Source organism: Carica papaya, chromosome 6 (genome assembly GCF_054855325.1).
Source record: "Carica papaya isolate Zhongbai chromosome 6, ASM5485532v1, whole genome shotgun sequence".
Lineage (NCBI taxonomy): Eukaryota > Viridiplantae > Streptophyta > Magnoliopsida > Brassicales > Caricaceae > Carica > Carica papaya.
Genome location: NC_142314.1, coordinates 6,969,314 through 6,996,389, shown reverse-complemented (window position 1 = coordinate 6,996,389; position 27,076 = coordinate 6,969,314). Strand labels below are relative to the sequence as shown.

The 27,076-nt window shown below is 34.6% G+C and overlaps 1 protein-coding gene across 1 annotated transcript; it reads left to right on the top strand.

The window, feature by feature from the left end:
• The first annotated feature begins 4,982 nt into the window (after positions 1-4,982).
• On the top strand, positions 4,983-25,691 carry SMU1 (transducin family protein / WD-40 repeat family protein). The gene is made up of 16 exons (XM_088221918.1): positions 4,983-5,148; positions 6,999-7,209; positions 8,042-8,194; positions 9,820-9,868; positions 10,962-11,045; positions 11,516-11,619; positions 11,819-11,905; positions 17,570-17,623; positions 18,551-18,646; positions 19,171-19,298; positions 19,548-19,674; positions 19,793-19,852; positions 19,960-20,067; positions 21,561-21,661; positions 24,818-24,869; positions 25,259-25,691. The coding sequence occupies exons 1-16, from the start codon at positions 5,123-5,125 to the stop codon at positions 25,355-25,357; spliced, it is 1,539 nt and encodes a 512-aa protein (XP_088078044.1). The 5' UTR covers positions 4,983-5,122; the 3' UTR covers positions 25,358-25,691.
• The last annotated feature ends 1,385 nt before the right edge of the window (positions 25,692-27,076 follow it).

Genomic DNA, 27,076 nt, shown 5'->3' with positions numbered 1-27,076 from the left:
GTATATACATAAAATACGTGTAAATTAAATTAAGAAAATGGCAAGATAAATCAAAATAACAATAATAATTTTATTAGCTCCATCGTCAACTTTATAGATTAAATTTAGCGACACGATTAGATTTTTGTTTCTGCTAAGTGTGTTTATACATATATCTACCTACATGCATATCACCTTATTTTGTTTCTATCTCTACCATGCTTCCATTATCATTATTATTACATTTATTATTATTATATATATATTTATTATATTAATTTTAATTTTATTTATTTATTTTACTATTATTATTATTTATTTATTTTCCTTGTTGACCTTCGGTCAACCGTTACAGAGAGAAGGGTTCCAACATCCTTACCCCAAATCGGCCGCTAGCGGCGTGGGTCCTCGAAACCACTGGCCGTGGTGATTCCCACCTTCGGCTTTCACCTATCTCCTCTCTTTCTCTCTCCTTTCATTGCTAAATGGAAAAAACAACGTGTTATTAGTGTTTACAGGAGGGAAAGGACCAAAGGAAGGTGGACGACTTATCGAAATCAGGTCCAACTTTCAGTCACGGTGCGCATCTCTCTTCCTCGGCTTATGGTGCTCTTTGATGGATCTATGGTGAAACTTACAAAAAAAAAAGATCGGAAATGAAGAAAAATGAAGAAAATCATGTTTACCAGTGTTAGTTTGACTTTCAGCACAGTGGCACCGTCACTCTTCGGCATCCGAGCTCCTTCCAACGTCCCGTGTTCATCTTCTTTTTCGGTCAACCTAGCGGCTAGGGTTTGGAGATCGGCCGAAATGAGGTTTAAATACCTTTCATCTTTTAATCTAGGTCATTCGTGTGGGTCTATGTGGCGCGACGATAACTGTCCAATTGCGTTCATTTAGGAAACTAATATGAACCATCCGATTGGAGACACACGAACCGTTTGATCAAGCCTATTCGAGAAACTAATCTAGGTCGTTCACGCGTGTGGGAGTGGCCCTGAGCCGTTTGATCAACCGGACATGTAGATTGTCTGCATAGCTTCTCGTGTGGAGCTTGTGTCGATGTGTCTACCATGCGACGTGCGGCGACTCGTCGTGCTGTTGACTGGGCATCCACATGATCTGTTTCTTCCTTTTTGCAAGTTAACCCCTCCTTTTTTAATTTTTTTTAAAATGGATTCTCTTTTATTTTCAGTTTGACCCCTTTTTTTGAAATTATTTTCAAAGGTATCTAAGATTCATATATTTCAAAGAAAAAACAATAAAAATTAAATTTACACATTTTTATTATTAGAAAATATTAAATCTCATCATTCCAAGCCTAGTTTTCGGGCTCGAAGTGTTACATATACAAGAAATGATATTGTGAGATGGCTAACATAAAGTCATGTTACATGTGAATTCAAGCTATATTTCAAAGAATTAAAAATAAAAATATATAAATTACTATAGCCATAAAATTTTAGAGCTGTGTTTGTAAAACATTAAGATTTTTATTGACAAAAATGTCTTTATATATTCTTCCTATGACGTGGTCATTTGTTAATTAGTTTTGAGATTATTTTTAATCATTTATTATATTGATATGATATTATTTAGGCCTTGTAAAGGATTTTTTTTGTGAAATTACTTTGTGCTGCAGCTTGTTTCCCAAGGCCCATATCTTGAAAAATCTAGTATGGATTCATATCAGATTCAAAAATCTAGAAATGTTTATTGCTCAAGTACTCATTTTTGAATCAATCGATATTATGTTTGCCTATTTATAGTGATTGTTACTCTTGTTTTCTTTCAACTCTCTCCTTTTTATTATTGACTTGTTCATTTTACAATTTCGTGTATGTGTTGTCATGTGTACAACAGTGCTTTGCTAGTCATATCTTCTAATCCAAGGTTAGTTCCCTATTCTCAAACTCTTTTAAAATATCTCATGTTTTTTTTGTTATGGTTTGCTTTTGATTATGATTTGCATCAAAACTTTTGAATACTATTTGTTTATATTTTATTGTTATCTTATTTTTTAATAAAAATTTATACATTTTAATAATTAAGTGTCATACGTATACCAACGATAATACAACTCTTATACTCTTAATACAATCTCTCAACTATAACACACAGAATTCAAAACCCACAAATCAAACCCACACTATTATAGAAAAATGATAGAAGTATCCATCAATCAAGGAATGACTGGTTAATGTTCTATTTTTACTAATTACCTTGTTGTTCTACTAATAAAGAGTACATATTATTGAATGTTTTCTTCTAAGTACTATTTCATTTCATTTTTAATTATAGACTAAATAAAACACTAAAATAATCCTTCATTAGTCCTCATATTTCAAATTTTAATTATCCAACGAAGAAAATATGTTTTTTTTTACAGTTAATATTTTCATTTCATATTTATTCTTTTGCTGATATTTACCTAAACATTGGATAAGCTTCCACATGACCACCTTTGTTTTTCTATCATTGTTTTTGTTCTTTTTTTTACGGCATGTGATTTTATGCATCCATTATAGTGACCCTACTAATTTCATTTAAATACGAAGTAAATAAACCCTAGCTCGATCTACTTATACTCTCTCTACCCTTTGTTATGACAAAATTAGGAATGCCGCAACTTTTATTCAAAGATGAGCATCCTCCAGATCTCGAGCACATACATTTTAGCTTCCTCATCTAATATGGACTACAAGAGCTCTAATGTTTTTTAAGCTTTAACATGCTTTTGTATACTAGATACAATGTAACCAGACACTCGTATAATTAACATAGGATTAAATTTATGTGCTTATTAAATAATTAATTTATTAAATTAATCCATATTTATCACAAAAGATTACTCTATTGTTAAATATAGGATATCTATTACAAGAGTTGTGTCGAGTAATTATTGGAATTAGGGTGACCATCATTATTTTCTGAATGTTGCAACATATCCTGATACAACTAATATGTGGGTATTTGCCACCATACAACTCTATTTTCTCCAGATAGTTTAGATAATTAATTATATTCATGTACAATATTATTTATTTAAGAACTATAGTTATATTTAGTTATGTCTTTAAATATTTTAAATTTTAAAAGATGATCATAAGTATCTATTCATGTTACCTTTCAAAAAAGAATTCTCAATCATTAAGAGTAATAAAATGGTACTTCATCAAATTACATCATTACAAAGAGAAAGGAGAGTTGTTAAGATTGTTTTGCTCTAAAGTCGATTTTATGATCCTGACTTCATGTGATATGCCAGAAAGAAAATAATATAAACAAAAATTAGAGATCATAAACCATATAGTGAAAAAAAAATTGAGTGAAAAACTTCAGCAACGTGACGTATAACATAATTACATTTAATGTCAATAGTTATTACCAGCAACGTATAGTGTATAACGACACATATGACCTTTTTAAGTGGTCTTCCTTTTAGCTTTGTGAATATTGTTTGGTTTAAAATTTTATAGAAGTGTTTTTTTGTTAAAAAATTGTAAAATATTTTCCATCTCATTAGAAAATAATTTTAAATTCATAAAACTAATTTTTTATTTCTATAAATTCCATAAAAATGACTAACATTCATAATTATCATTCCTTATTTAGAGTTAAAAACCGAATAAGAATATATATTATATGAAGAATAAATTTTTTTTTGCTTTATTAAATGTATAACATATGATAATCTTATATTTTTATTCAAAAGTTTTATGAATTGAGTTTAGCTCTTTGTTTTCTTTTGTTAGTTATGTAACTTTTTGATTATTGATGAATTACTAAAGTTATTCTCTTTTTTTTTTTTGTGAGTGTAGTCCATTTGAAGCTTAATGGCACGTATTAAGAGAATAAAATACACCCTTATGGGAGTTAGTGCAAGGCAAATGAAAGAAGTTGCAAAACAAAAAATCAAAGACTTGGAAGCATACTCCATGACCCAAAATTATGATATCATAGCACACATTAAAGAAGTGGACAATAGGTTGAAGGAAATCTATTATCTTGGCTATTATCTCACAAATAGTATGAAGATTTACCTCTTGCTCAAGACCTTGCCTAAGCCGTGGAATCAAGCCGTCACTGAAATTCTTCAAAATCACCCTTTTGCCTTTTATAAAACTGTAATAAGGCTCCTTAGGATAACATGGTGCAGGGAAGTAATGAGAAATGCAGGACGCACAAATATTTTATCGATGAACACTAGTCTTAAAAGAACTCAGTTCTTAAAGGGCAAGACCGCACAAGGTTACCCATGGCTTAATCAAGTTGTAAGACGTGTTGTTAACAACGTTATTTGAAGAAACTCCTAGTTTCTAGTAGCTTAAAGGGTGAAGACATAATACAGATTATGGAAACCTTTTCATTTGTATTTATCTTATTTTACTTTGTATTTAATTATGAAGAAATGTTTGCAAGTATATTTTTATTTATGTATGAATAAATCTTTTATGGATATAATTATATTTATCGAATGCATGTGTTCAAAACTTATTAGAGTTACGATTTACATGTAATTTCTAGATTAATACATTGACACGACGATGATAATGTTGTACACAAACAATAAACTCTATTTAAATCGTAAGTTACAAATTCAAACAAAATCACCCATTTATATCCAAATTCTCTCATTGAGTTGCAAATTTTCATACTCAAAATTCAAAAATTTATGATACAACCCAAAGTTCAACAATAATTTGAAGCTTTGTTTCATAAATTCAAAACAACTACTGCGATACATCTTGCAAACAAAATTCTTCAAACCTTTAAATCTTCCATCCATAGCGAAGATTTTCATTACCTTCATTCACTTTTTAAGAGTAAATTTCAATATTATCTTTTGTAGTTTGAGGGTTTTCAATTGAAGACTTTGTAGTTCATTTTTTCCCCCCCAAATTATACACAAATTAATTTGATTTATTAATATTCATATATATAATAAATATATACATATTAATAATATATATAATAAATATATAAATACTAGTGAATTAACACACCTTCGATAATTCGACGGAACGGCCCTCATCCCTCGACTAGTCATAAGACAATCTCCCCCGTCGTTGTCGAACTATTGTCACTTCAACCTCCCTCTTGGCTGCACTGTTGCAGCTCGTAGCTCGGCGGAGGAACTAAGATGACGCTAGAAATCGAAGCTCGAGAGTAAGTTTTCTTCATCAGAATGCTTTGATTTTCTTTCAGTAATTGTGCAAAAAGTTTCTACTGCCATCGCCTTTTATTCCTTACAGCTACCATTTTCATCTTCTACCCTGAAAATCTATTACTTGCTTTCGCCAAGCCTATTGTCAACACTCTTGGCTATAGGCGATTGCAGCTGCTTCTTTGCTTTTATACATTTGAGAGGAAACTCGTGTTTATCATAATTTTGCAGCTTTTTTTTTTTTGTCGATTCCTTTTGTGTTCTCGGGAATTTAGTTGGTTTGGTTTTCTTTTTTCCGTTGTTATTGTTATCCTTTCAGTTTAAGCTAGTGATAGGGAAAGTCTCTTCAGGTGCTAACTGATTTTGTATTTCTTAATAAATATATTGTTATAGTGGTCATTATATTCATCAAAGTTAGGGTTTTCCATCCGCAGTGATGTTTATTAAACATTTGAATTGTGCGGTTCCCTTAAGGCGGTGTCAGTTGAAGGTTGATGGAATAGCAGTTTTGGTATTTAGCATTTAGCTTTTCTTAACTCCTATATACTGTATAGGTGGGCTATGTGGTTCTCACATGAATAAGCTTGAGGAATGCTATCTATGCAAAATGTTACCATAAAAAATTTATTGTTAATGTTTTGTCTGAAGAGCAGACAGGGATTTCATTGTTCATCAATAAGAATCACATTTTATATGTGTGGTTGGTCAAATTTTAAGAGAGAGGATGGTCCACCAGAATGGCATCAAGATCTTATAATAAAAGTGTGTGAAAAAAGATAGGAGCAGTACAGGAGAAGTTCCAAACATGCATTAGATGCAATATTGGTAAGGGATAGAGTCAGATTTTGGGAAGATCAATGGATGGAAGGAGGCACCCTCAGGGATCAATATCCTCAAATTTTTGCTATAACTCGACAGAAAGGTGTAAACATGTGCAACTTTTACATGAAAGTTGGGGAGGGGGGAGGAGTAGCAAGTTTTGGTTTCGAGGAACCTGAATGATTGGGAAGCAGGCGATTATGAGAAGATGTTAAGCACCCTTTCTTTACTGACATTGGATAGCAGTAATGATAGTCCTTACTGGAATCTTACTAAGAACGGATTCTTCACGGTCAAGTCTTTCTACAAGCAGTTGTTCAAGTGGGATGGTAATGATGTTGGAATTCTGTACAGACAAAATTGGAAAGTAAGAGTCCTCCACGAGTATCATGTTTTACGTGGGAGGCTATTAGAGAATGTATTTTAACAATAAACAAGCTGAGGAGAAGGGATAAGATTTTGGTGAATGCTTGTTACTTTTGCAAGAGGGCATAGGAGAGCTGTAATCATGTATCGCTGGGTGTCCGGTGGTGTACAAGTTATGGATTATGATTTATGAGCTGTTAGGTATCAGTTGGGTGATGACAGGATTGTGAGAGATGAGATTTGGTTGTGAAGGGGCATCACGAGTAGGAGTAAATATGCAGATTTGATACTGCTCACAATATTTTTGACAGTGTGGAAAGAGAGGAGCAGAAAGGCTTTTGATGAGTTGGATGATGTGAATGAGTTTGATTTACTTAAAAACAGATGGTTTCAGATCATTGATTTTTTTTTTTTTTGTTATTGGGTCATTCTCCACAGTTTGGAGGATTTAGAGGACCTAATTAATAAGTTGATAGTTTTGTAAGTTCTTTTCTACATGGATTGGCATCCCTTTGGTGCCCATATTGATATACCACTTTAGACTTTTTATTTCAAAAAAAAGAACTTTTCAATTATGCCATTCTTTATAAAACTATTTCTCCAAACCAAACAGTCCCCATGTTATTAGAAATTCTGATTTAGTTTATATTACTTTTCAATGTTTCAGTGTCATAAAGATAGTGCTTCAATTTTGCAAAGAGAACTCATTGCACCAGACATTTCAGACTCTACAGAATGAATGCCAGGTTTCTCTGAATACTGTAGACAGCATTGAGACATTTGTAGCTGATATCAACAGTGGCAGGTGGGATGCAATATTGCCTCAAGTGGCCCAACTTAAGCTTCCCCGGAATAAATTGGAAGATCTCTATGAGCAGGTGAGCAGTATCACTTAAAATATATATGCTTTGTAAGAATTAATCTCCATTGTTACTCGATCTCATTGATCTCTTTTGTAAATGCCTTTTTGTGGTGGCAACCTATTGCTGCCTTGTGAATGTATTATTCTTCTCATTTTCAAAAAAAAAAAAAAGAAAAAAAAAACAAAAATTGCTGTCTAAATGAGAACTTCACTGTTGTATAAAGAGATTCTTGAGAGAAACTTCTTGTTTACTAGATAAGCATTCTAATGTAAATATGTATATCGACATGCCACCGGAAATATCCAATGCACGAGTTTATTTTTACTAGTTTGGAATGACTGGGTCAAACTCATTTTCTGTAGGCTTCCTTGAGAAGGAACCTTATATTTTCAAGGTATAGACATTTATGTTGCTATTTGCATAAAAGATATATAAGTTATTTTTTTAAAGATAAAAAAGATATGTAAGTTATTATTTGTTTTAAATGCACTTTTATAGTGAAGTTTTTTCTTTAAATGTAAAACTTCGAATATTTTGGAGAGGATGGTAACTTTGGCAAATTTTTGGGCAAGAGCACATAGTTTCTTCAGGAGGGATTCCTTTACCTACTACATGAAGGGATCAGATGCATTTTTGTATTCACTTTGCTAGTTTTTCATTTCTTTGCTGTTTTTTCTCTCTTTCTGTCTGACAAAATATCCTCCTTTAGATTGCATTTTTTGTTCTTTCTTTGTCTAGTAAATTTCCTCTTTGATCATAAAAGAGAGGCTAGAATCAACTCTGTCCTTTGAGTTGGAAATTTACCTTAAAACTTTGTAACTTGTTCTTTTTATCTTGAGTTTTGCAGATAGTTATAGAAATGATTGAACTTCGAGAATTGGACACTGCACGAGCTATTTTAAGGCAAACTCAGGCAATGGGTGTTATGAAGCAGGAGCAACCTGAAAGATACTTGAGGCTGGAGCATCTCCTAGTCAGAACTTACTTTGACCCCAATGAGGTTGGACAAATAGCTTTAATGTGATTGCTTGTGGGTCATTACTTTATTGTCATGTTGAGAACCGTTTGCATGCCGTGTTTGTGTTCCAATTCTGCTCATTCTATTTTGGACTTTGATATATGTTCTTAAAAAATAATGCTTGTCTTTGCTTATTCCCAGCTCCTCCCCCTTCCCCCTTTGCACCCAATCAAGAAAAAAAGAAACCACGATGACTTGCTTGGTGCGTAATTCTAGTTTTCTTTTGGGTTTGAATAGGGCACATCAGTAGTGGCGGTATCAGAATAGTGTTGCAACTCTAGTTTTGTTATTTCTTTATGTCATTATAATTTTAATAACATTAAGTATTTCAAAAAATAAAAATTTAGTAGCATAGTATTTATTTATGTTTTGAATTCCTCTAAATATCCTATGAGAATTGATAGTTATAGTTAGATTACTATTAAATTATAAGCACTATAAATGCCTTTATAATTTCTTTATGATCAATCTTTAATTTTATTTCATAGGAAAAGAAATCAATATTAAGAAAGAAAGAGATTTTAAAAGACACTGATAAATTATCTTCTCAAAAAAAGGATTATTAGGACAAGTTTACTGATCTTTGTATTAAGAAAAGGTCTATTCCTTAGCAAGATAGATGAAGGTAAATCCCAGAAAAAATCACGTGTCATTGCCCATAAACCCCAAATAACATGAGTTTGATCTTTATTAAATAGTTATCCTGAGACTTTTCTCAATATCCTGCTTTTGGTGCTGCAATCAATTGCTAAGTTTGGTGCTTAAGGAATCCCCATGCACTGATGCTTAGGGGATTCTATGTGTGACTCTTAGTTAATTTTCATTATCTCATCCCCATTCTTAGATGTGGTATCTGATCCCATTTCTGGTTGGCAAATTAATCCATATATCATGTTTTTGAATATCAAGTATTTTGATCTCTTTTCATTATGTTCCATATCATGCTAGTGTCAGATTATGGCTTGAAAGGTATTTCATTTCTTTTGTAAACTGGAAATTCATTGTAATGCATTTTGGTCATTGGTCATTTTCCGTACACTTCTAATAAATTGCAAAGTTTACTGCAATGGATTTTGATTTAATTCTATCATTATCAGTGGTATCTGATGGCACATCTGAGCTTATCTGAAGCTCTGCATCTGACATTTTTCCTGTATCGGTAACATTGGGGAAAAAATGGGATTATATGTGGCTTGATTATTCCAAGTGTGCCAAATTTATGTGGCTTGTTGTGATTTATGACTTGCGAGTAGCAAGTATTATGAGGGGAGTTTGTGATGCTTGATATTTCACGTCAATAACCTTGAGGAAATTGATAGCATACATATGTGGCCTGAACCTGATAATTCCGCGAGTACTATCAGATAAAAATTTTAGGTGACATGTCCTATGGCTGTGTGGCATAAGCTTTCATTTACATTTTCTCTCAGTAATCTAAGATTTGAGTATGTTATCTCTCTATCGGTAAATCTTTTCATGTGATCTGGAAAATTTTTAAACAAAAATTCTATTAGAATGGTTATGTTTTACATGGTCAGTGACTTGCCTTTGAAGCATGGTTCCATTTAAGTTATATGCCTTTCCACTAATTGCATCTTATTTGACAGGCTTATGGAGATTCAACTAAAGAGAAACGCCGTGCACAAATTGCTCAAGGTTCATCACTCTTCTTTCATACTTTCTCAGCAGGCATTGTATATGATTGTCTGGTTGCTAATTTTTTTGTCTGTTTGCTAATTTCATGAATTAGTTTATCTCCATGTTTTCTGATCGTCTTCTTTGAGTATGTGTCTGTCTTTGTCTTCTACTTCTGTGCCTTTTTCTTTTCTTTGACAGTTTCAATAAATTCATTATTTGTGAGAAGAAAATAATGTTTTTTAAATGGACAACTACAACTAAGAAGTTTATTTGGGTTATTTTTGTTGGTTGAATGGTTGGGCCCAATTAGCTGGTGTCTAAAGTGAGAAATTTCTTTCAGCATTTTGAAGGGCTGAAGACAGCCAATATATACCTAATTACAATTAATTACTTTCCTTTTGGAGGAAGATTTGACAATTAATTTACAGAATCTAATGCTATCAATAGCAAAAGGTACAACTAATAATAACTGGATTTTCGACCCAATCAAGAATTAAAGACTGAACATATTTCTATTATAATGAATTAAATTCTGAGAATATTCCCACAAGTGGCCTGTCCCACCTAATATGCGAGCAGGTGTTTGTGCATACAAATGCATTCGGATTGACACATAAGAGGTAACGCACTTGCCATTTGCTAGAGAATTTTATGATGGCAAAAAATTCTAGAAGTGCAGAGGATGTCATTTCTTTCTCTCGGAGAAAAATTCAGCAATGTCAGAGAGATAACCCATTTGCTGTTTGTCAGAATTTCCCAGAATTATTGGTTAAATTACTGAGTCTGCTGTGCAATCTAAGTAATATTTATTAAATGGCTGAAAGTAGAAGATCTAATTTTTCAGTTCTTTATTTCTCTATCCTAATATCAACTAAGTAATATATATTAGATGGCTGAAAGTGGATGATCTAATTTTTCAGTTCTGTTTTTTTTCTCAACACTAATATCAAAGCTTGCTCAAGGCATTCATTTGGTCATTGCTGTAGAAAATGGGAAATGGGGGAAATTTAAGGTCTTAAAATGCTTAGTTTTAATGTAAAATGTGCATTGCAATGAACCTTCATCACTTTTAACATCAACATGTATACTTAAGAAGATTTTCTTTGTTCAGCTCTCGCTGCTGAAGTTACTGTTGTTCCACCTTCGCGATTAATGGCTCTAATTGGTCAGGCTCTAAAGTGGCAGCAACACCAAGGTTATCATTTACAATTATATTGTACAGTCAATATGAATATTTGGTCCAGGACTTTTATTGAGTTTGTTGGAAAAGCTTCATCTCTCTCTAATGTTCTATAATATGCTTCATTTTCTATGTTTTAATTTGTTGGGTGACAATATAGAGGTCCAGGACTTTTATTGAGTTAATTGGAAAAGCTTCATCTCTCTCTAATGTTCCATAATATGCTTCATTTTCTATGTTTTAATGTGTTGGATGACAATGTAGACGAGTTCATGTTTTTAGAAAATATTGGTTTTTACATTTTATTACATCCACCAGCAGTTATATCGAGTAATAATATAATACGCATATGTGGCAACTATATCAGTAATGATATGCATCTGCACATATAGGTGTAAGTACTCATTTTAGTGATTTCTTCTTATTGATTAAGCTTCTCTGTTTTTCCTTATCTAGCTTTGAAAATTCCAGTGTGTGTCTTTCAGGTTTGCTTCCTCCAGGAACACAGTTTGATCTATTTCGAGGAACAGCTGCTATGAAACAAGATGTAGATGACACATACCCGACAACTCTTGGACACACCATTAAGGTGAATTGCGACATCCCTTGGATTATTTTCCTTCGGTGGAGCAGCTTTCCACCTAAAAGGAAACTTGTCCTTACGGCATATTGCTTTTTAACTCATTTTGCTTTTTATCCAGGTTTTGCTTTGTACCTTTTTCTGATAGTTGTGTTATTATTTTGACTCCAAAATTGAGCATCTTCTGTCTGATGTTGTTCTGCTACAGTTTGGTACAAAGAGCCATGCTGAATGTGCTAGGTTCTCGCCAGATGGGCAGTTTCTTGTCTCCTGTTCTGTTGATGGATTTATTGAGGTATTTATAAAGTCATCTCGCAATTTTAAAAAGTTTCTTTAAAATAAATTGAGGAAACTTAGGGTGTGTTTACATAATACTTGCAGTGTTTTCCAGGTAATTTAAAAGCTAAAAATAATTTTAAATTAGTAGATTTTTTAAAACTCAAATTTCATAAACAAGGTTTTCCAATATGCCAAAATGGAAAATTTACAATTTTTTTCCCAATGTTATCCACAAAATTAAGAGACAATAATTTGTCTTGCTTTTGATTTAGTTAAGATAAAATTACCATTTCATACCCAAAAATTTAGAGAAAAAGAAAGCAATATTGACAAGGGCACTGGGGGGTACTTATGCACAAACATAGATTGCAAGAGAACCAGACAAAATATTTTAAGTTTTCTAAGATCTTTATAGAGGACATAGTGACATTTAAACAAAATACTTGAAGGTATGGAATTGATAATCTCTAAAGCTAGCAAAATTAGGAAATACTGATTCACCTGTTCCTTAATCTCCAAATATTTGAGAAAATAGCATGAGGAATAGAGGATAAAAAGAAAAGCTTTTGATAGCTGGGATTTTATAGGAGCTGATAATAATTATCCTACTAAACTGTTATGCAAATGGGTGGTACCCCTTTGGTACCAATGAATAGACAACACTTTTATTTCGTTCTTCTGTTCGGGAATACCAACCCATACAAACAACTCTCCCTAAATTGTATCCACTTTGTCACCCACTTGATGCCTAATAAACTATGAGCCAAATCCCATAGACTTCTTCCCTCTGAACACCATTTTTTCTGAAATAAAAAATGTTAAGTTTAGTATTAATATGGACACCAAGGAGGTGTCAACCCATATATAACAAAATTTACATGTCTATCAACTTGTCAATAAGGTCCCTTAAATCCTTTTATCGACTGTTGAGAATGACCCAATAACAAAAAATTAAGGATTTGAAACCATATGTTCTTGAGCAAATCAAACCAATTCACGTCATCCCCCATCAAAAGCCTTTTTGTTCATCTTCTTCTGCACTACTCAATATATGGTAACCAGTATTAAGTTGGCTTGTTTCCTCCATCCCCTGATGCCCCTCCATGCCCAAATCTCATCTCTTACAAATCTTGTCATCATCCAACTGATGCCTAACTGCAGGTAAACCATAGTCCAAAGCTTATACACCACTGGATGCCAGAGTAATATATGGCAATTCTCCTCTGCCTTCTTGCAAAGATAACAAACATTCACTAAAATCTTGCCCCATCTCCTCAGCTTGTCAATTGTTAAAATACATTCGCTGCTAGCCTTCCTCACAAAAAATGATACATGGGGAGAAACTCTTACCTTCCAAATTTATCTGTCTGAGAATCTAACACTATTGCTATCGTGTTTAAATAGTTGCTTATAGAAAGACTTGACCATGAAGGACCGGTTCTTAGTAAGACTCCACTGAGGGCTATCATTGCTACCGTTCAAAGTCACAAGAGAAAGAGTATTTAACAACTTCTCATATCCGCCTATCTCCTAATCGTTCAAATTTCTCGAAGCAAAAACTTGTCATTCCTTCTCTCCCCCTCCCACTTCCAGGAAAGAATCACAGATTTTGCACCTTTCTGTTGAGCTATGGCAAAAATATGAGGATACTGATCCTTGAGACTACCTCCTTCCATCCATTGATCCTCCAAAAATCTGACTCTATTCCCCATGCCAACCTTCCACCTAATGCATGCCTCGAACCTTTCTTAACTTGCCTCGATCTTTTTCCTCACACTTTTCCCATGAGATCTTTACTCCATTCTAGTAAACCATTCTCTCTTTTCAATACCAAATTTAGGCACCATACAAAGGGATGGTTAGGGGATTTGTCGTAATACAAACACATTAGGCACTGGTCATAAAGTAGCCTACTCTTCTGCAAGTTATCCATATTGAAAATATGAACAGGGGGGTGGGATGCTTTCATTTCAAAATAAGCTTATATGAAAAACTATCCGAAGTTTGCTATCCACACAATTGTGAAGAGTAGAAAGTTTTAGATGAAAAAGGTGTCATTCTTGGCAAGATTCCATACTTAGAGATCATCACTACTTGGGATCACTGAGGAAGAGTTTAGAAATGCAACAAGGTTCACATACTCCATCTCTCAAATTTTGAAACATCTGGAGATATTAATAATGATGTCTTGTTGAAATAAAAGTGTAGAATAATATTAATGTGTTGGTGCCAAGAGGGCATGACCCATGTACAAAAGATTTATAGGTCAATTAGTATATCTACAATAAGATCCAAGTCAGCCACGTTATCAAGATTGTGTCTTAAAACAATAGAACCAAAATAGTAAATCCATCTATCCTTGATGTTGACAAAGTTATCTTCTTTATCTTCAAAAACCCTTTTGTTTCTTGTTGATGTGATGAAGATTTCTTGTTACTTTTTGTTGATTTTGTGAGAGGAGCGAGTTTGCAGGCTCCCTGAACTACCTTTCTTGTTTTGATTCCCAAGGTAGGTAGAACTATGGATGTCAAAGATTTCAGACTGTTAGCTTGGTGATAGTATCTACAAATAGATTGCTAAGGTCTTTGCTAATTGTTTGAGCCCTGTTATAGGACATGTGGTTTGCAAGAGTCAATATGCATTTGTGAAAGTTGCCAAATTCTTGATGTTGCTTTAACTGCTAATGAGGTGGTGGATTTCCTTAAATCTGCTGAGTTACCTTGTCTAAGTTGGGTATAGGAAAGGTTTATGGTCATGTTTCTGGTCTTCTTGTTCTATTTACTTGACTGGGTGGGTTTCGGTGAGAAGTTGTGCACGTGGATCTAGAGATGCATCTCTTCTTCTTATCAATGGGGGTCCTATGTATTTCTTTTCCTCTTCCAAAGGTCTGAAATAAGGGGATTGCCATTCCCTGTTTCTCTTTATTCTTGTTATGCCCTTGCAGAATGCTTCTGAAGGCTATGTGGCAGTCTTATCCTATGTTTAGGGGTTTGGTAGTGGATCTTTTTGAAAGGAGATCACCCATTTATTATCATTGATAATACTTACTATTTTGCTGGCCAAAGAAGAGTTCATAATTAATATTAGGTGTATTTTGATTTGCTTTGCGGTTGTCTCAGGGCTTAGAATTAATCTATGTAAGTCTGAGATTGTCTTCTTTGAGGAAGCTGTTGATGTTGATGAGCTGCCAAGATTTTAGGATGTAAAATGGCTTCCATTTCCCTCGAGTATCTCAGCCTACCTATAGATTTGAAGCCGATTGGTGAGTTGTTGATGAGCATCAGAATCCCCCTTGTAGCACTCAAAGCCAATTGATCACGCCAATCCCTTGCCCCAAACCAATGCCTTGCCCCCCAATCTTTTGGCCACACTGTCATACATGCTCCAGATTGTTTCTTGTGGACAAGTAACCTCACCACCCCATTTCTGCAAAGTCCCTTTTAATGACTGCTCTATGTCCATAGCATTAATTTCCCACCGATTTTACAATTGGAAACAATAGAATTCAAAACTTTGGCACAAGCTGAGTCCCCCTCAAAACTCTCTCATTTCTTATAGTTGACAGAGCATTTAATTGCTCTTAGTCGGCAATTTCTACAATTTATTCCCTTCCTAGGAGTGGGGATCCACTGCTCCTGTCGTTCTTGATTTGCTTTTCTTCAACTTTGAGCAACTCCATCACCTTTTCCTTAAAGCCTTCAAACTGCACCCTGATGGCTTGCTTTCTTCACCATTCTGAAGGTCGTTGAGTTTCCACACACAAAGGGACAATGTAGGCTGGGTTTTTGGAAACTATTTCTCCACTAACCTAATGTGATATATGTGCATTTATCACAGCTTGTGTTTCTCCATTTTGGTAGGCCCATCAGATCACTCAAAAAACCAACCCAGAAAAAAGAAGCAACAGATTGGGGTCCATTTAGGTGGTTGGGGGAGGAGTCTGCAAATGGATGATGGCAATATAGAACTTCAGGAAGAGCCTCATTCTCATAGGAACTGCCCAAGGGAGATTTGCAACTGCTTGAATCTCCAAACTGGAAACAGCTCCAAACTGGAATCTCCAGGCACCTTTTAAGGGACAATCAATCATCAGATGAAGAAGTCTGTGAACAAGAGCCCATTCGCTGAGAGAGATCCTCTTCTTGCTAGCTAAATTGGACTATCCAGAGTCTTTTAACACTGGATTCTCAGCCCTTTTGAAGAGCCCAGACCCATCACCCTATTGCTTCTTATTAGCTAAGAATTTAGCAGTGGAGGTTTTGCAAGTGTCAGTTAAGACATTTAGAAGCCAAACTGACTACTTGGAATAACAGGCTGGGTCTGAGGCCCACTGCAGTGGCGCTTCTTTTCAGACCCAACTTTCCTCTTCTGACCATTTTGAATCTTGAAACTCGATTGAGGCATATATTTTGTATCAGGCACAACGAGTGACAGGTCTTCAGCATAAGAAATAAAGATTGTTGCAGCCTTGGAAAGAAGTTCCAACTCCATGATGAAGGCAGCTTCATAGGCTGGGCAAGCTGCACTATATCTATTATTATTATTTTTTGAAATAAAAAGTGTAATGAATGTATTGATATGGTACCAAAATCAGGAGTACCGCCCGTGTACAAAAATATTTACAGCGAAATTAGCATGTTAATGACAATCCCAAAATGCACATCACTATTAATATCATGACCTAACAATACTGACCCAAAAGTATGTAACCACCTATCTTTTAATCTATTTAAACTACTCTGAACACTATCAAAAGCTCTCCTATTTCTCTCTTTCCAAATGATCCAGAAGACAGTTAATGGGATAATGTTAACAAAGCTTCTTTTTACATGTAGACCCTTCCAAGCCCAAACTTCCTCCAAAGTCTATATTTATTATGTTGTTCATGACTACTTCTCCTATTTCTCTCTTTCCAAATGACCCAGAAGACAGTTAATGGGATAATGTTAACAAAGCTTCTTTTTACATGTAGACCCTCCCAAGCCCAAACTTCCTCCAAAGTGTATGTTGTTCATGACTACTTCTCCAAAGTCTTAGGAGAAGAGGGCCTTGGCTAAGAAATCACTGAAGGCAGCCATTATTTCCAATATACCTTTGCAAAGGTGAAGATGACAGACCTGATCCCCAACAAGAAGCAAATTCAATCACCTTCTGTGCCCTATGGAAAAAGGATTCTTCTTCTACATCCTGAGTTCTCTTCCATTAAAGTAGTTACCCCTAGACCTCCCGGCCATCCCCTTGAAGATTACCCTGCTAGGGCATAGGTCCCTTCAATCATTAGGTCCCTGCCATCCCCATGAAAAATAAAAAAGATTCTAGGTTGAAAAGGTAGAGAGAGAAGCAAAAATCTTACCCATTTTCTGTTGTCTTGAGGATATTGTCAGATTCCTCTTTATGGATGACACTGAAAGACTTCTTCTCAATTACTAACAGTTTCCAAGAGAGAGGAACAGAAAATTAGCCAACTGAAGAAGAGAAGCCTTCTAGGCCAGGACTTTCTCTCTCTAGGGAGAGAGAGAGAGGGGAAAGAAGATTATATGTATCTATGTATGTATATATGGAAAATCTTCTTAATCTCAGCAACTAAACATTTCTTTTTGTTTTTCAAGCATAAAATAAAATTGTGTTAGGTAGGGAAATATGCATCTTTAAATGCTCTTGACTCCTTTATCTTTTCCAGGTCTGGGATCACATAAGTGGAAAGCTCAAGAAGGATCTTCAGTACCAGGCTGATGTGAGTAATTTATCCATTTTGTTTAAAGTTATTATTTCCTTGATTGATCACCTTGTTAGATACTAAAAGGGCTGAGAAAACTGATAATATTCTTGTATATTTTGGTGGTTAAGTTAATTGGAATTCTTGTTGATAACATGATATTATCTCACTTTACCTGACGGATGTGGGCTTTGGGGTCTACATTTTGTTTTTAACCAGAATCCTTATTATTCATATCATTAACAACCTACAGAATCAACCACATTACTTGTAATCTGTAATAATATTACAATATATGAAGGAATTCCAAGTAAGACATGACATAACCGAATCTAAAATTTCTTCAATGGCCAAACGTTATGGAGAAGACTGCAAGGTTTAAGCAAAATGGTGTTTAAGGCTGGCTGAGACAAGCTGGCAAGAATGAGAGAATTGTTACTTTGTGTGAGCATAGTGCAATGCATCAATGTTCTTTTGAGTAATTGCATCTTTGTTGTAACAGTCAGCAATAATTGCTGCTTCATGTAGATGTAAGCAACTACATCATGCATGAGTCTACTGATGTGGTTCGTAACAGCATATCTGTAAATTCAACTGCAAAGATCCTTCAGCGAATATTGTCCATGCAGATAATTTTTTGAAAGCAATTGCCTCTTACGATGCTGATGCCAATTCTTTTTTGTTACATAGAGAAGTTAGTTATATATTTGGGCACCTAATATGCAAAATTTGATCTCCATCTATTCATTAGAAATATTTTGGTGCTGCAATTTTGGTTGTCAAAATCTTGGATAGGATGTGAAGTTGCAAGAGGAAGAAAATAAATAATGCAAAGACAGTTAAGCAATTTCTGTTAACTGAGGACATGTCTGGCGTGACTTAATTCTAAGTAAAGCAGGCGTCTTTCATTTTGTGTGATTATTGACATACTGCGGAATTTTACAGGACATTTTCATGATGCATGATGATCCTGTCCTTTGTGTTGATTTTAGCAGAGATTCAGAAATGCTTGCATCTGGGTCACAGGATGGGAAGATCAAGGTAAATGTTAGCTGCATGTGCTAGGACTAATATTCTAATTTTATATGGTTGAATAATTTAGTATCTGCTCGTTGTTATCATCCCTTAATTATAATATTTAATTAAGATATTGATGTGGCCTCCTTTGGCCTGTATATAGTGCTGGGTAATAAAAATTAGTTAAGGAATGTGTTTGGAGGAACATGAGAACCCTATTTATGAGACAACATCCAATGAATTCTGGTCTCTTCAGGACAGTTTAAAAAATCTGCCTATCCATGTATTTTTCTTGTTGCAGTATGCATGTAAATTTCTGATTTTTTTACTATAACTTGAATGCTTTTTTTTAGTCCCTGGTTGAATGCATTTGCTATTGACCTGTCAAAAATTTTGTCTCCTCTTAGTTTTAGTTTTCTTAAGCTGGAATTTTGCTTGATGTAATCGAAAATTTTCAGTTATTTTTGTTAAATATTATTAAATTTAACCTGTATGCTTGACAAATAATAATGGTGTAGGAAGCCTCTAAATTCTGATACTGTTCTCAGGTTTGGCGGGTAAGAACTGGTCAATGCTTGCGTCGTCTGGAGCGTGCTCATTCTCAAGGTGTCACGAGTCTTGCCTTTTCTCGGGATGGAAGCCAGTTACTAAGTACATCCTTTGACAGCACTGCAAGGTTTCATTGAGTTCATTGTCATTTGTTGTAGCATATTTTCCGTAATCTGACACAGCCATGGTTCTCCTGTCACTGTTGCCCTTATCTGTTGTTTTGCTTTATCTTTGGCTTATTGCATAATTTGGTTAACAAAATGAATTCTTCACACCACCAAAAATATATTTGCCAATTAGTGCCTGCTAACAGCTTGAACGAGATGACATTTGAAGTTTGGTAAGATTTTTATTTTCTAACTTATTTTTGGTGCAGAATCCATGGATTAAAATCTGGGAAGTTGTTAAAGGAATTTCGTGGCCACACATCTTATGTTAATGATGCCATCTTTACAAGTGATGGAAGTCGTATTATTACTGCTTCCAGTGATTGCACTGTGAAGGTTAGTGACATAGACTTTTTGATTCTTCACCGTCTGTTTGTTTCTTATCTCCACTAGTCACTTAATTTTTTTTTTCAATCATTATGTGTGAGATACATTTTCGTTTCCTGTATGATAGGTCTGGGATGTGAAGACCACAGACTGTCTACAGACTTTCAAGCCGCCTCCTCCTTTGCGAGTATCTTCTTCTTACATGGAAATTTTATCTCATTTGTTCTGCATTAAATCTTCTTTATTCATAACTAATTGCTATTATTCTTTTCAACGTAAATCTTTGATCATTAGGGAGGTGATGCTTCAGTCAACTCTGTTCATCTTTTCCCGAAGAACACTGATCATATCATTGTATGTAACAAGACATCATCGATATATGTAATGACACTTCAAGGACAGGTATATATCTCCCGTGTCCATGATTTATTATCCTCTATTAGTCTATCATTCTGTTATATTTCTAGAGCACTGTTTTCTAAATTTGAGAAGGAAAAGACAAAACAAACACCTGAGGTCTTGAGTACTGTCAAGTCTATTTTACGTATATCATACATTAATTAGTTTGTGGCCCACTAGTATGACACCTATTATCCTTCCAGAAGTATACCTTTGTTAAATATGTACCAGTTTCGCTTGGTATATTAATTGATTTGTATCTCTGGTTTGAATTTGTTTGAACCTTTTTTTCCCATTACAAGAAAAGTTTTCTTTCCTCTTTTGCTGTTATATGCAAGCTAGAAACCAGACTTCATATCATGTGGGCGCAAGACATGATACTAGATTCTTGTGCATATTTTGTTTGGACTTCTTAGAAGAATTGGAACTAAAATCTTCCAAAATCAAAGTTATCCTTGACACCTTTGGACAGGGAAGTGATGTGGGATTGGCTAGGGTTTTTGATGTGTCAGAATACATATGTTTTCTAGCCCATATAAGGGCCACATTTAGTGCTTGTGGGTTAAAGATCTTAAAAGAACCAATAACTGACACTTTTGAGTGATGAATCAGACATGTGTTTGGCTTGTGGTTTTGCAAATTATATCAGAACTGACACTGGACCCACAATCATGTTGGATGTACAAGTTCTGTTTAGATTGATTCTGATTTTATGTTTGGTTCTATTTGTTTGAGATTGCAATGACATTGAGCCATTTAGCAAGAAGACTTTGTCACATGCATCTGATATTGGCAGTGCTATGAGGAAATTATCTATTTGTAGTTTAAAGATCTCCAATGCAAGGTAGTACTCTTGAGGATATGTCAAATGTTAGTGGACTTGTGCTTTTACATGTTTATCATTCAATTTGGACCAGAAAACCAAAAATTTTGGTCTGGTCCAGTCTTTGATCTAGACTGAAAAATTGAATTGAATTTTTTAAAAGTGTAAGTTATGGACTATAATATTATGAAAGTCCTAGATTTTGATGATTCTGAATATAAACAATTATGGTTGTGTTTATATTGTTGAATTTATTTTGGATTAACGTAAATTAGAATTGGATGAATAATCAAAATGGATTTAATTTGAGTATAGTTTGAGAGAATAGTAATTATAAATGTAATGTAAAAGTAATTATGGTTTTATTATTTGATTGAGATAATTGTAATATATATATTAATGTGGATGATTGATTTTATGAATTTATTAATAAATAAATTATATATATTAATTTGGTTAAATTTTAACTGGATTCAGTCTAATTCGGTACAAACCAGACTGAACTGATTGAAAAGGGTCTGATCCGGACCGAAATTAATATGGTCTGTTTTCCGGTTTGGTTTGTATCCAAAGTAAATGTTATATTCTGGTCCCATCTGGTTTTAGACCAATGAATACCCTGCCATTAAATTCCATTCTGTTCTTAATGTGCTGCCTGATCACCTTGGTACAGGTTGTGAAGAGCTTCTCATCTGGTAAAAGAGAAGAAGGAGACTTTGTTGCAGCTTGTATATCTCCGAAAGGCGAATGGATATATTGTGTTGGTGAAGACAGGTATTAATACTTCATTTTCTGATGAAATTTCCTTTTATGCATTCTCATGCTACTGGCAGAGACTTTCTTTTCATTCATAAATAATAAGAATTAAATCTTGAGACAACTGGACATCATACTTTTTGCACTTGAACTGAAGCCCAGCTTCAACAGTTTATACTTGTATGGTTATAATTTTTTTCTTTTTACTGAGAGTATAAGGTAAAATAGTATTTATAAGGCATATAGGTGGTGCAATCAATATACAAATATCTTTACTAATCTATCAGGAAGTTCCAAAGTCCAAGTACTCAGAAGTATAAAGAGGATGACATTTAGTTACAAAATCCAATGTTTATAACCTTATTTCCTTAAATCTATCAAAAGTTATTCCTATGCGTTGAAAGTCCTTTATTTCTTTCCTTCCAAATCATCCATAAGGTAGTCAAGGAGGCAAGACATAAAGTCTGGTTGTAACACTTATTCCCCACATGCCTCTCCATGCCCATAACTCCTCTTTGTCAAAACCAACCATCAACATTTCATCCTCAAAGGACCATAAACCATCATCCATAGCCAGTAAGAGAGAAGATACTGAAGGAGAAGATGATTGCTTGACTCTGTCTCTTGCAAAAAATAGCACCTTTTCATTTTTTCCTTTTAATCAGATTGTCTATGATCACGTACTACCCTTGCCGCACTCAATGTAAAAGAGTCACTCTAGAGGTGTTAATCTCCAATATATGTTTTTGATGTGAACTTCCCACTAATTATATTATACTTCGCCGAATGAAAGTAAGAATTTTACCCAATAGGTCCATTTGACCGGCTCGTTCAAGACCTCATGTGTCTTGCACACTTGGAAAGAAAATGAAATAAATTAGCATGTTCATTAACCTCTCAATTTTCGGTATTCCTAATCAGGTCCATTGTGCAAATACCATTACTGAAAGCACAGGAGAAAAATACGCCAGCATTACCTCGTTATTGTCAGCTAAGTAATTAATTGTGGAAAAACTTTGCTCAGTTTTCCTGCCTTCACTCCATTCATCCAGCCAAAACCTCACCCCCTAACTCGACCCAGATTTTCCATCTAATGCAACCATGAAATTCTTCTTTCCTGTAGGAATTTTTCTTCCAGAGCTCCACACTACATCTAGAATAGACCACAATACCCGTTCCAAATTTTGTTTCGATCACTCTAGCCCAAAAATCGCCATCGTCCTTCACGAATTTCCAAGGCCACTTGCTAAGAAGAGGTTTGTTAAAATCAACCACCAACCTGATCCCAAGACCACTCTTCTGGAGAAAACGTTTAAGCACATTGTAGGCTACTAAGTGAAATCTCCTTTTGTCAGCAGAATCTCCCAGCAGGAAACAACGTAAATAGATTTCAGCTTTTTCACCCCACTGAACAAAAGGATCAGCAACGACAGATAGTATATTGGTAAATTAGCAAAACTACTATCAAATTAATCTCCCTCCTTTTGAGCAAAACTAATTTTCCACTTCACGAATCTATATTCAGATTAGGTTCTAATCCCATACAAGGACATCTTTGAACTTAGATCCAAGGGGCGATTCCAGATACTTCAAGGGTAAGCTAGAACTTCACCCAAAATTCTCGCTAGAGTAGCCGAGTCCCGCCCATCCCCAATTGAGACTGGCTTTTTGCTTTGCCAAATTAATCTTGAGACTGGATACAGCTTGTTATATTTTTTTTAAAAGCCACTGGATACAGCTTGGAAACACCAAAACACATCTAATGTTTGCTTGACGATTAGATTTGCGGAACAACAAAGTTTAATCAGCAAATAATGAGTCACCTCCGCTGCATCCTCCCGCTTCCTAAGCATTAACCCCTGAATGATTGATCATCTCTTCCTCTGATAATCAGTATGTTAAGGGCCTCCATCACAATTGTAAAAAGCAACGGAGAAAGAGGAAGTAATGCAAAAGAAGAGGAAGTAATGCAAATACTCATGTATGCGCACCCTTTGTCACCAAAACCAATCACTGTAGGATGTAAAATAGGAAATTCCAAGAAACATGATCGTAAGCCTCCTCCATATCAAGCTTATAAATTCTCCTTGTGCCACCTCTTCTTAGTAAGCTATTCACCACTTTGTTCCAAATTAAAGTAGCATCAAGGATTTGTCTACCTCAAGAAAGCATATTGACACCCCCCCACCAACCTTCCCTGGATGCTATGCAACCTCCTAATTGGCACCTTTGCAGTGAGCTGTAGATGTAGCTCGCTAAGCTACGGGTTTGAAATCCCTTATGTTTGAGGTCTCAAACAATTTTTGGTATAGACAAAAAAAATTGTGTTGAAGCTGGATACAAAGGAACCTCTTTCAATAAGTTCTTGAATATTGTCATGAAGTCCTCCTGGATAAAATTCATGCTGAAACCATTCAACTCAGGAGCCTTGTCACCCTTACAACTCATATGAGTTCAAATCTCTTCCTTGGAAAAAGAAAACTCCAACTATGTCTGCTTCAGCTCTTCCAAAGCGTTGGACTCTGGACCATCCTGAGTAGGCTTCCATGAGAAGGCATCAGCATACAGCTCCTCAAAGTTAACTCCACCTTTTCCCTCAGTTCCCATTTCCTTTGACAACTTGGACCATTAATCTCTAACTCCTTATGGTTGCATCTTCTATGATGAGTAACCATGATGTGAAAAAATATGGTATTTTTGTCCTCTTTCTTGGCCAAATGGCCCTCAATATCTATCCCCAATCAATCTTCTCCATGAGGAACAAATTGACCAGATGAAGACAAACGTTGATCTGCCTCTTAATGTCTTCAGTAATTTGATAAGATGGAGTCTTGCTTTATGTTAGTCTTCTGAACCTTCTCTAGTTTACCCCCTGACATTTACTTAACATCCTGGGTGATATCAACTTTGCAGTTGCTTATCTTGTTATCTGATAATTAGAGTTCTGGTGGTGTACTAAGCCATTGCACAATTTAAAAGTTCTGTTTCGTATATTTATTAGAATGGATATTTGCTTTATTTTAGTCTTCCTCATTTCTTTCATCACATTAATCTCTAATTTAAACAAAACTAAATGTGGGTTATTTTGTTAGCTCAGTTACCGGATTTCCATAAAAAATGTTTGATTCCAATAGAAAATTCATTTTTAGTTATGTAACTTCGAATTTTTTACAGGAAATTGTACTGCTTCAGCCACCAAACTGGTAAACTAGAGCATCTGATGACGGTAAGTTTTGGTTGGTTGAGGCTAGGAGCATAAGAAATTAGGTTATCATGCTATATTTGTTATGCACTTCCCCTCCACAAATCAAGGGAGACAACCTGGATCTAGCTACTCCTTTTCTCAAAATATTTTGGGTTTACCTCTTGTGGATTGACATACTTCCAGCAATGTTTTATAACCTTTCAGTTTCTGGCCCTTCTACGATTAGACAATATGGTAAAAACACAAAGCTTGCCACACTTTTAGTTGCAGGATGTGTTTATACAACTTGTCAGAAAAAATCTTTCTACCTATTCTACTGTATGAATGGAAACTGGAAGGGATGCTGTTGTAATTTGTTAAAGAGTTATTATTTGCCAATGTGACTATCTTGGATTTTGGTCTCATCATAGGTCCATGAAAAGGATGTAATTGGAGTCACTCATCATCCCCACAGAAATCTCATTGCTACATATGGTGAAGACTGTACCATGAAGTTATGGAAGCCTTGAATTTGTATCCGTGTAGATCACATGTTCATCCTCTTAACAAAGCAGCCGTTAGTTCTAAAGGTGCTATTCTGTTATTTATTAGATTTTTCTTAGAAGTTTTGACTTGATTTGGTGCTAGAATCTGTAAATCATTGCATCGAGCACGTACTGTTCAAACTTGCTGCCTGACAAAAAAGTAGGTTCCATTTTTTATGTAAGCTAAGGAGAGGCTGGAGGCTTGTTCTTACTCATGGCTTGAGAGAGTTGAAGAGTATATTTGCTCTGCCATCCTTTTTGTAGCCCCACTAGATGCGGATGAACCTCTATTTAAACCATTGCTGATGTTTTATTGTTATTTAGAAGCCTAAATGTTTCTTTCTTTTGTGAACTCATAGCCAGCAATTTAACTCAACGTACGCTTATAAGACTAACACCTATTAAAATAATCTGGGGCTGATTTTTTGTCATTCAGTTTTAATGAAACTATATGCTGTAAAGCAACTCTTATTTTTGTCATGAAAGTTGAACCCAATTTTTTCAATTATTTTTATTTCATATTTGTAACAGTGCGAGAGGAAAATTTAGCTCTAAATTATTCAAATATTGGTGACATTTGAGTTTATCAATCTTTTGATTTGGGATTAGTTAGTTTTATTTTTAATGGAGAAAAGATATATAACTCAGCGACAAAATGTTATTTTGATGTGGTAGAAATAATTAGTTCGAATTTGATTATTTTTAAATCTAAGGAGTATAGATTTTTCTATTTTGGCATGCTCTTCCATTGTGATTAAATAAGAAAGAATGAGAGGTTTGTGGGATTGACGTGAAGGGATATGAATGATTATACTTCTCCTGAGCAAAATTTAGATAAATATGAAAGTACATGGATGTAAGTCATGTATGGAAATAAAAGATAGTTCTTAGTTCGGTTTTTTTAATAAGGAAACTATAAGTAATGCAACTGTGGATTTTATGAAAAGTTTTTTAATTAATTAATAAAATTACTTTATAACCATTGTATTTAATTATGAATTTTTTTATTTGACTGATTAAATAATACTTTTATAAAAAATTATAAATTTTGTCCAAAAGATATATAATTTAATATATTGAGTGCGTATTAACACGATAACAAGTTTACAGTACAATTGATCTGGATATGTCCTTTATTATTACTCTTGCTGGACTTGTGAAAAATGCATGGAAGTTATATGCTATGCTGTTTATTCTCTTAACATTTCATGTTATATAATAAAAATTAATATTTTGTTTTTATATGTAAAATTTAGAATTATATTAAATAATAAATTTAATATTAAATATTTTTTTAAAATGTACGCGCAATTCGACTTTTTCTTTAGTACAAGATAGTTCAGTTTGAATCTTAATAAATAAAGAAAAAAGCTGACAGTGATTTAAATCTTGCTCGGATCCAACGGCACAGAAGTCGCCAAATTCATGCAACTCGGCTTCGCCATGCTCAAACACAATGAACATTATGCTTCCCGGCGTTCTAACTTTAACTTCAGCTTCCCCCCCTCTACCAATCGACTTTTGCCGTAGCCACGGTTGGCATCACCAGCTGCTCCATAACTGACATCTACTCAGCTGTCTCTCCCTGGTTCTAGTTCGTTGACGGCTGGGCTAGCACCACTAGCGTTGATGGAAACCTCCATTCGTCGCTTGCAGGAAAATTCGTGCCCTAGCGCAAAAGTTGAAAGTCAACATGATGGAAGA

Coding starts and splice junctions, on each gene's coding strand:
- SMU1 (XM_088221918.1), top strand. CDS start 5,123: ATGACGCTAGAAATCGAAGCTCGAGA. Junction 19,853..19,959: donor AGCCGCCTCCTCCTTTGCGA/GTATCTTCTTCT, acceptor TTTGATCATTAG/GGAGGTGATGCTTCAGTCAA. Junction 21,662..24,817: donor TATTGTGTTGGTGAAGACAG/GTATTAATACTT, acceptor AATTTTTTACAG/GAAATTGTACTGCTTCAGCC.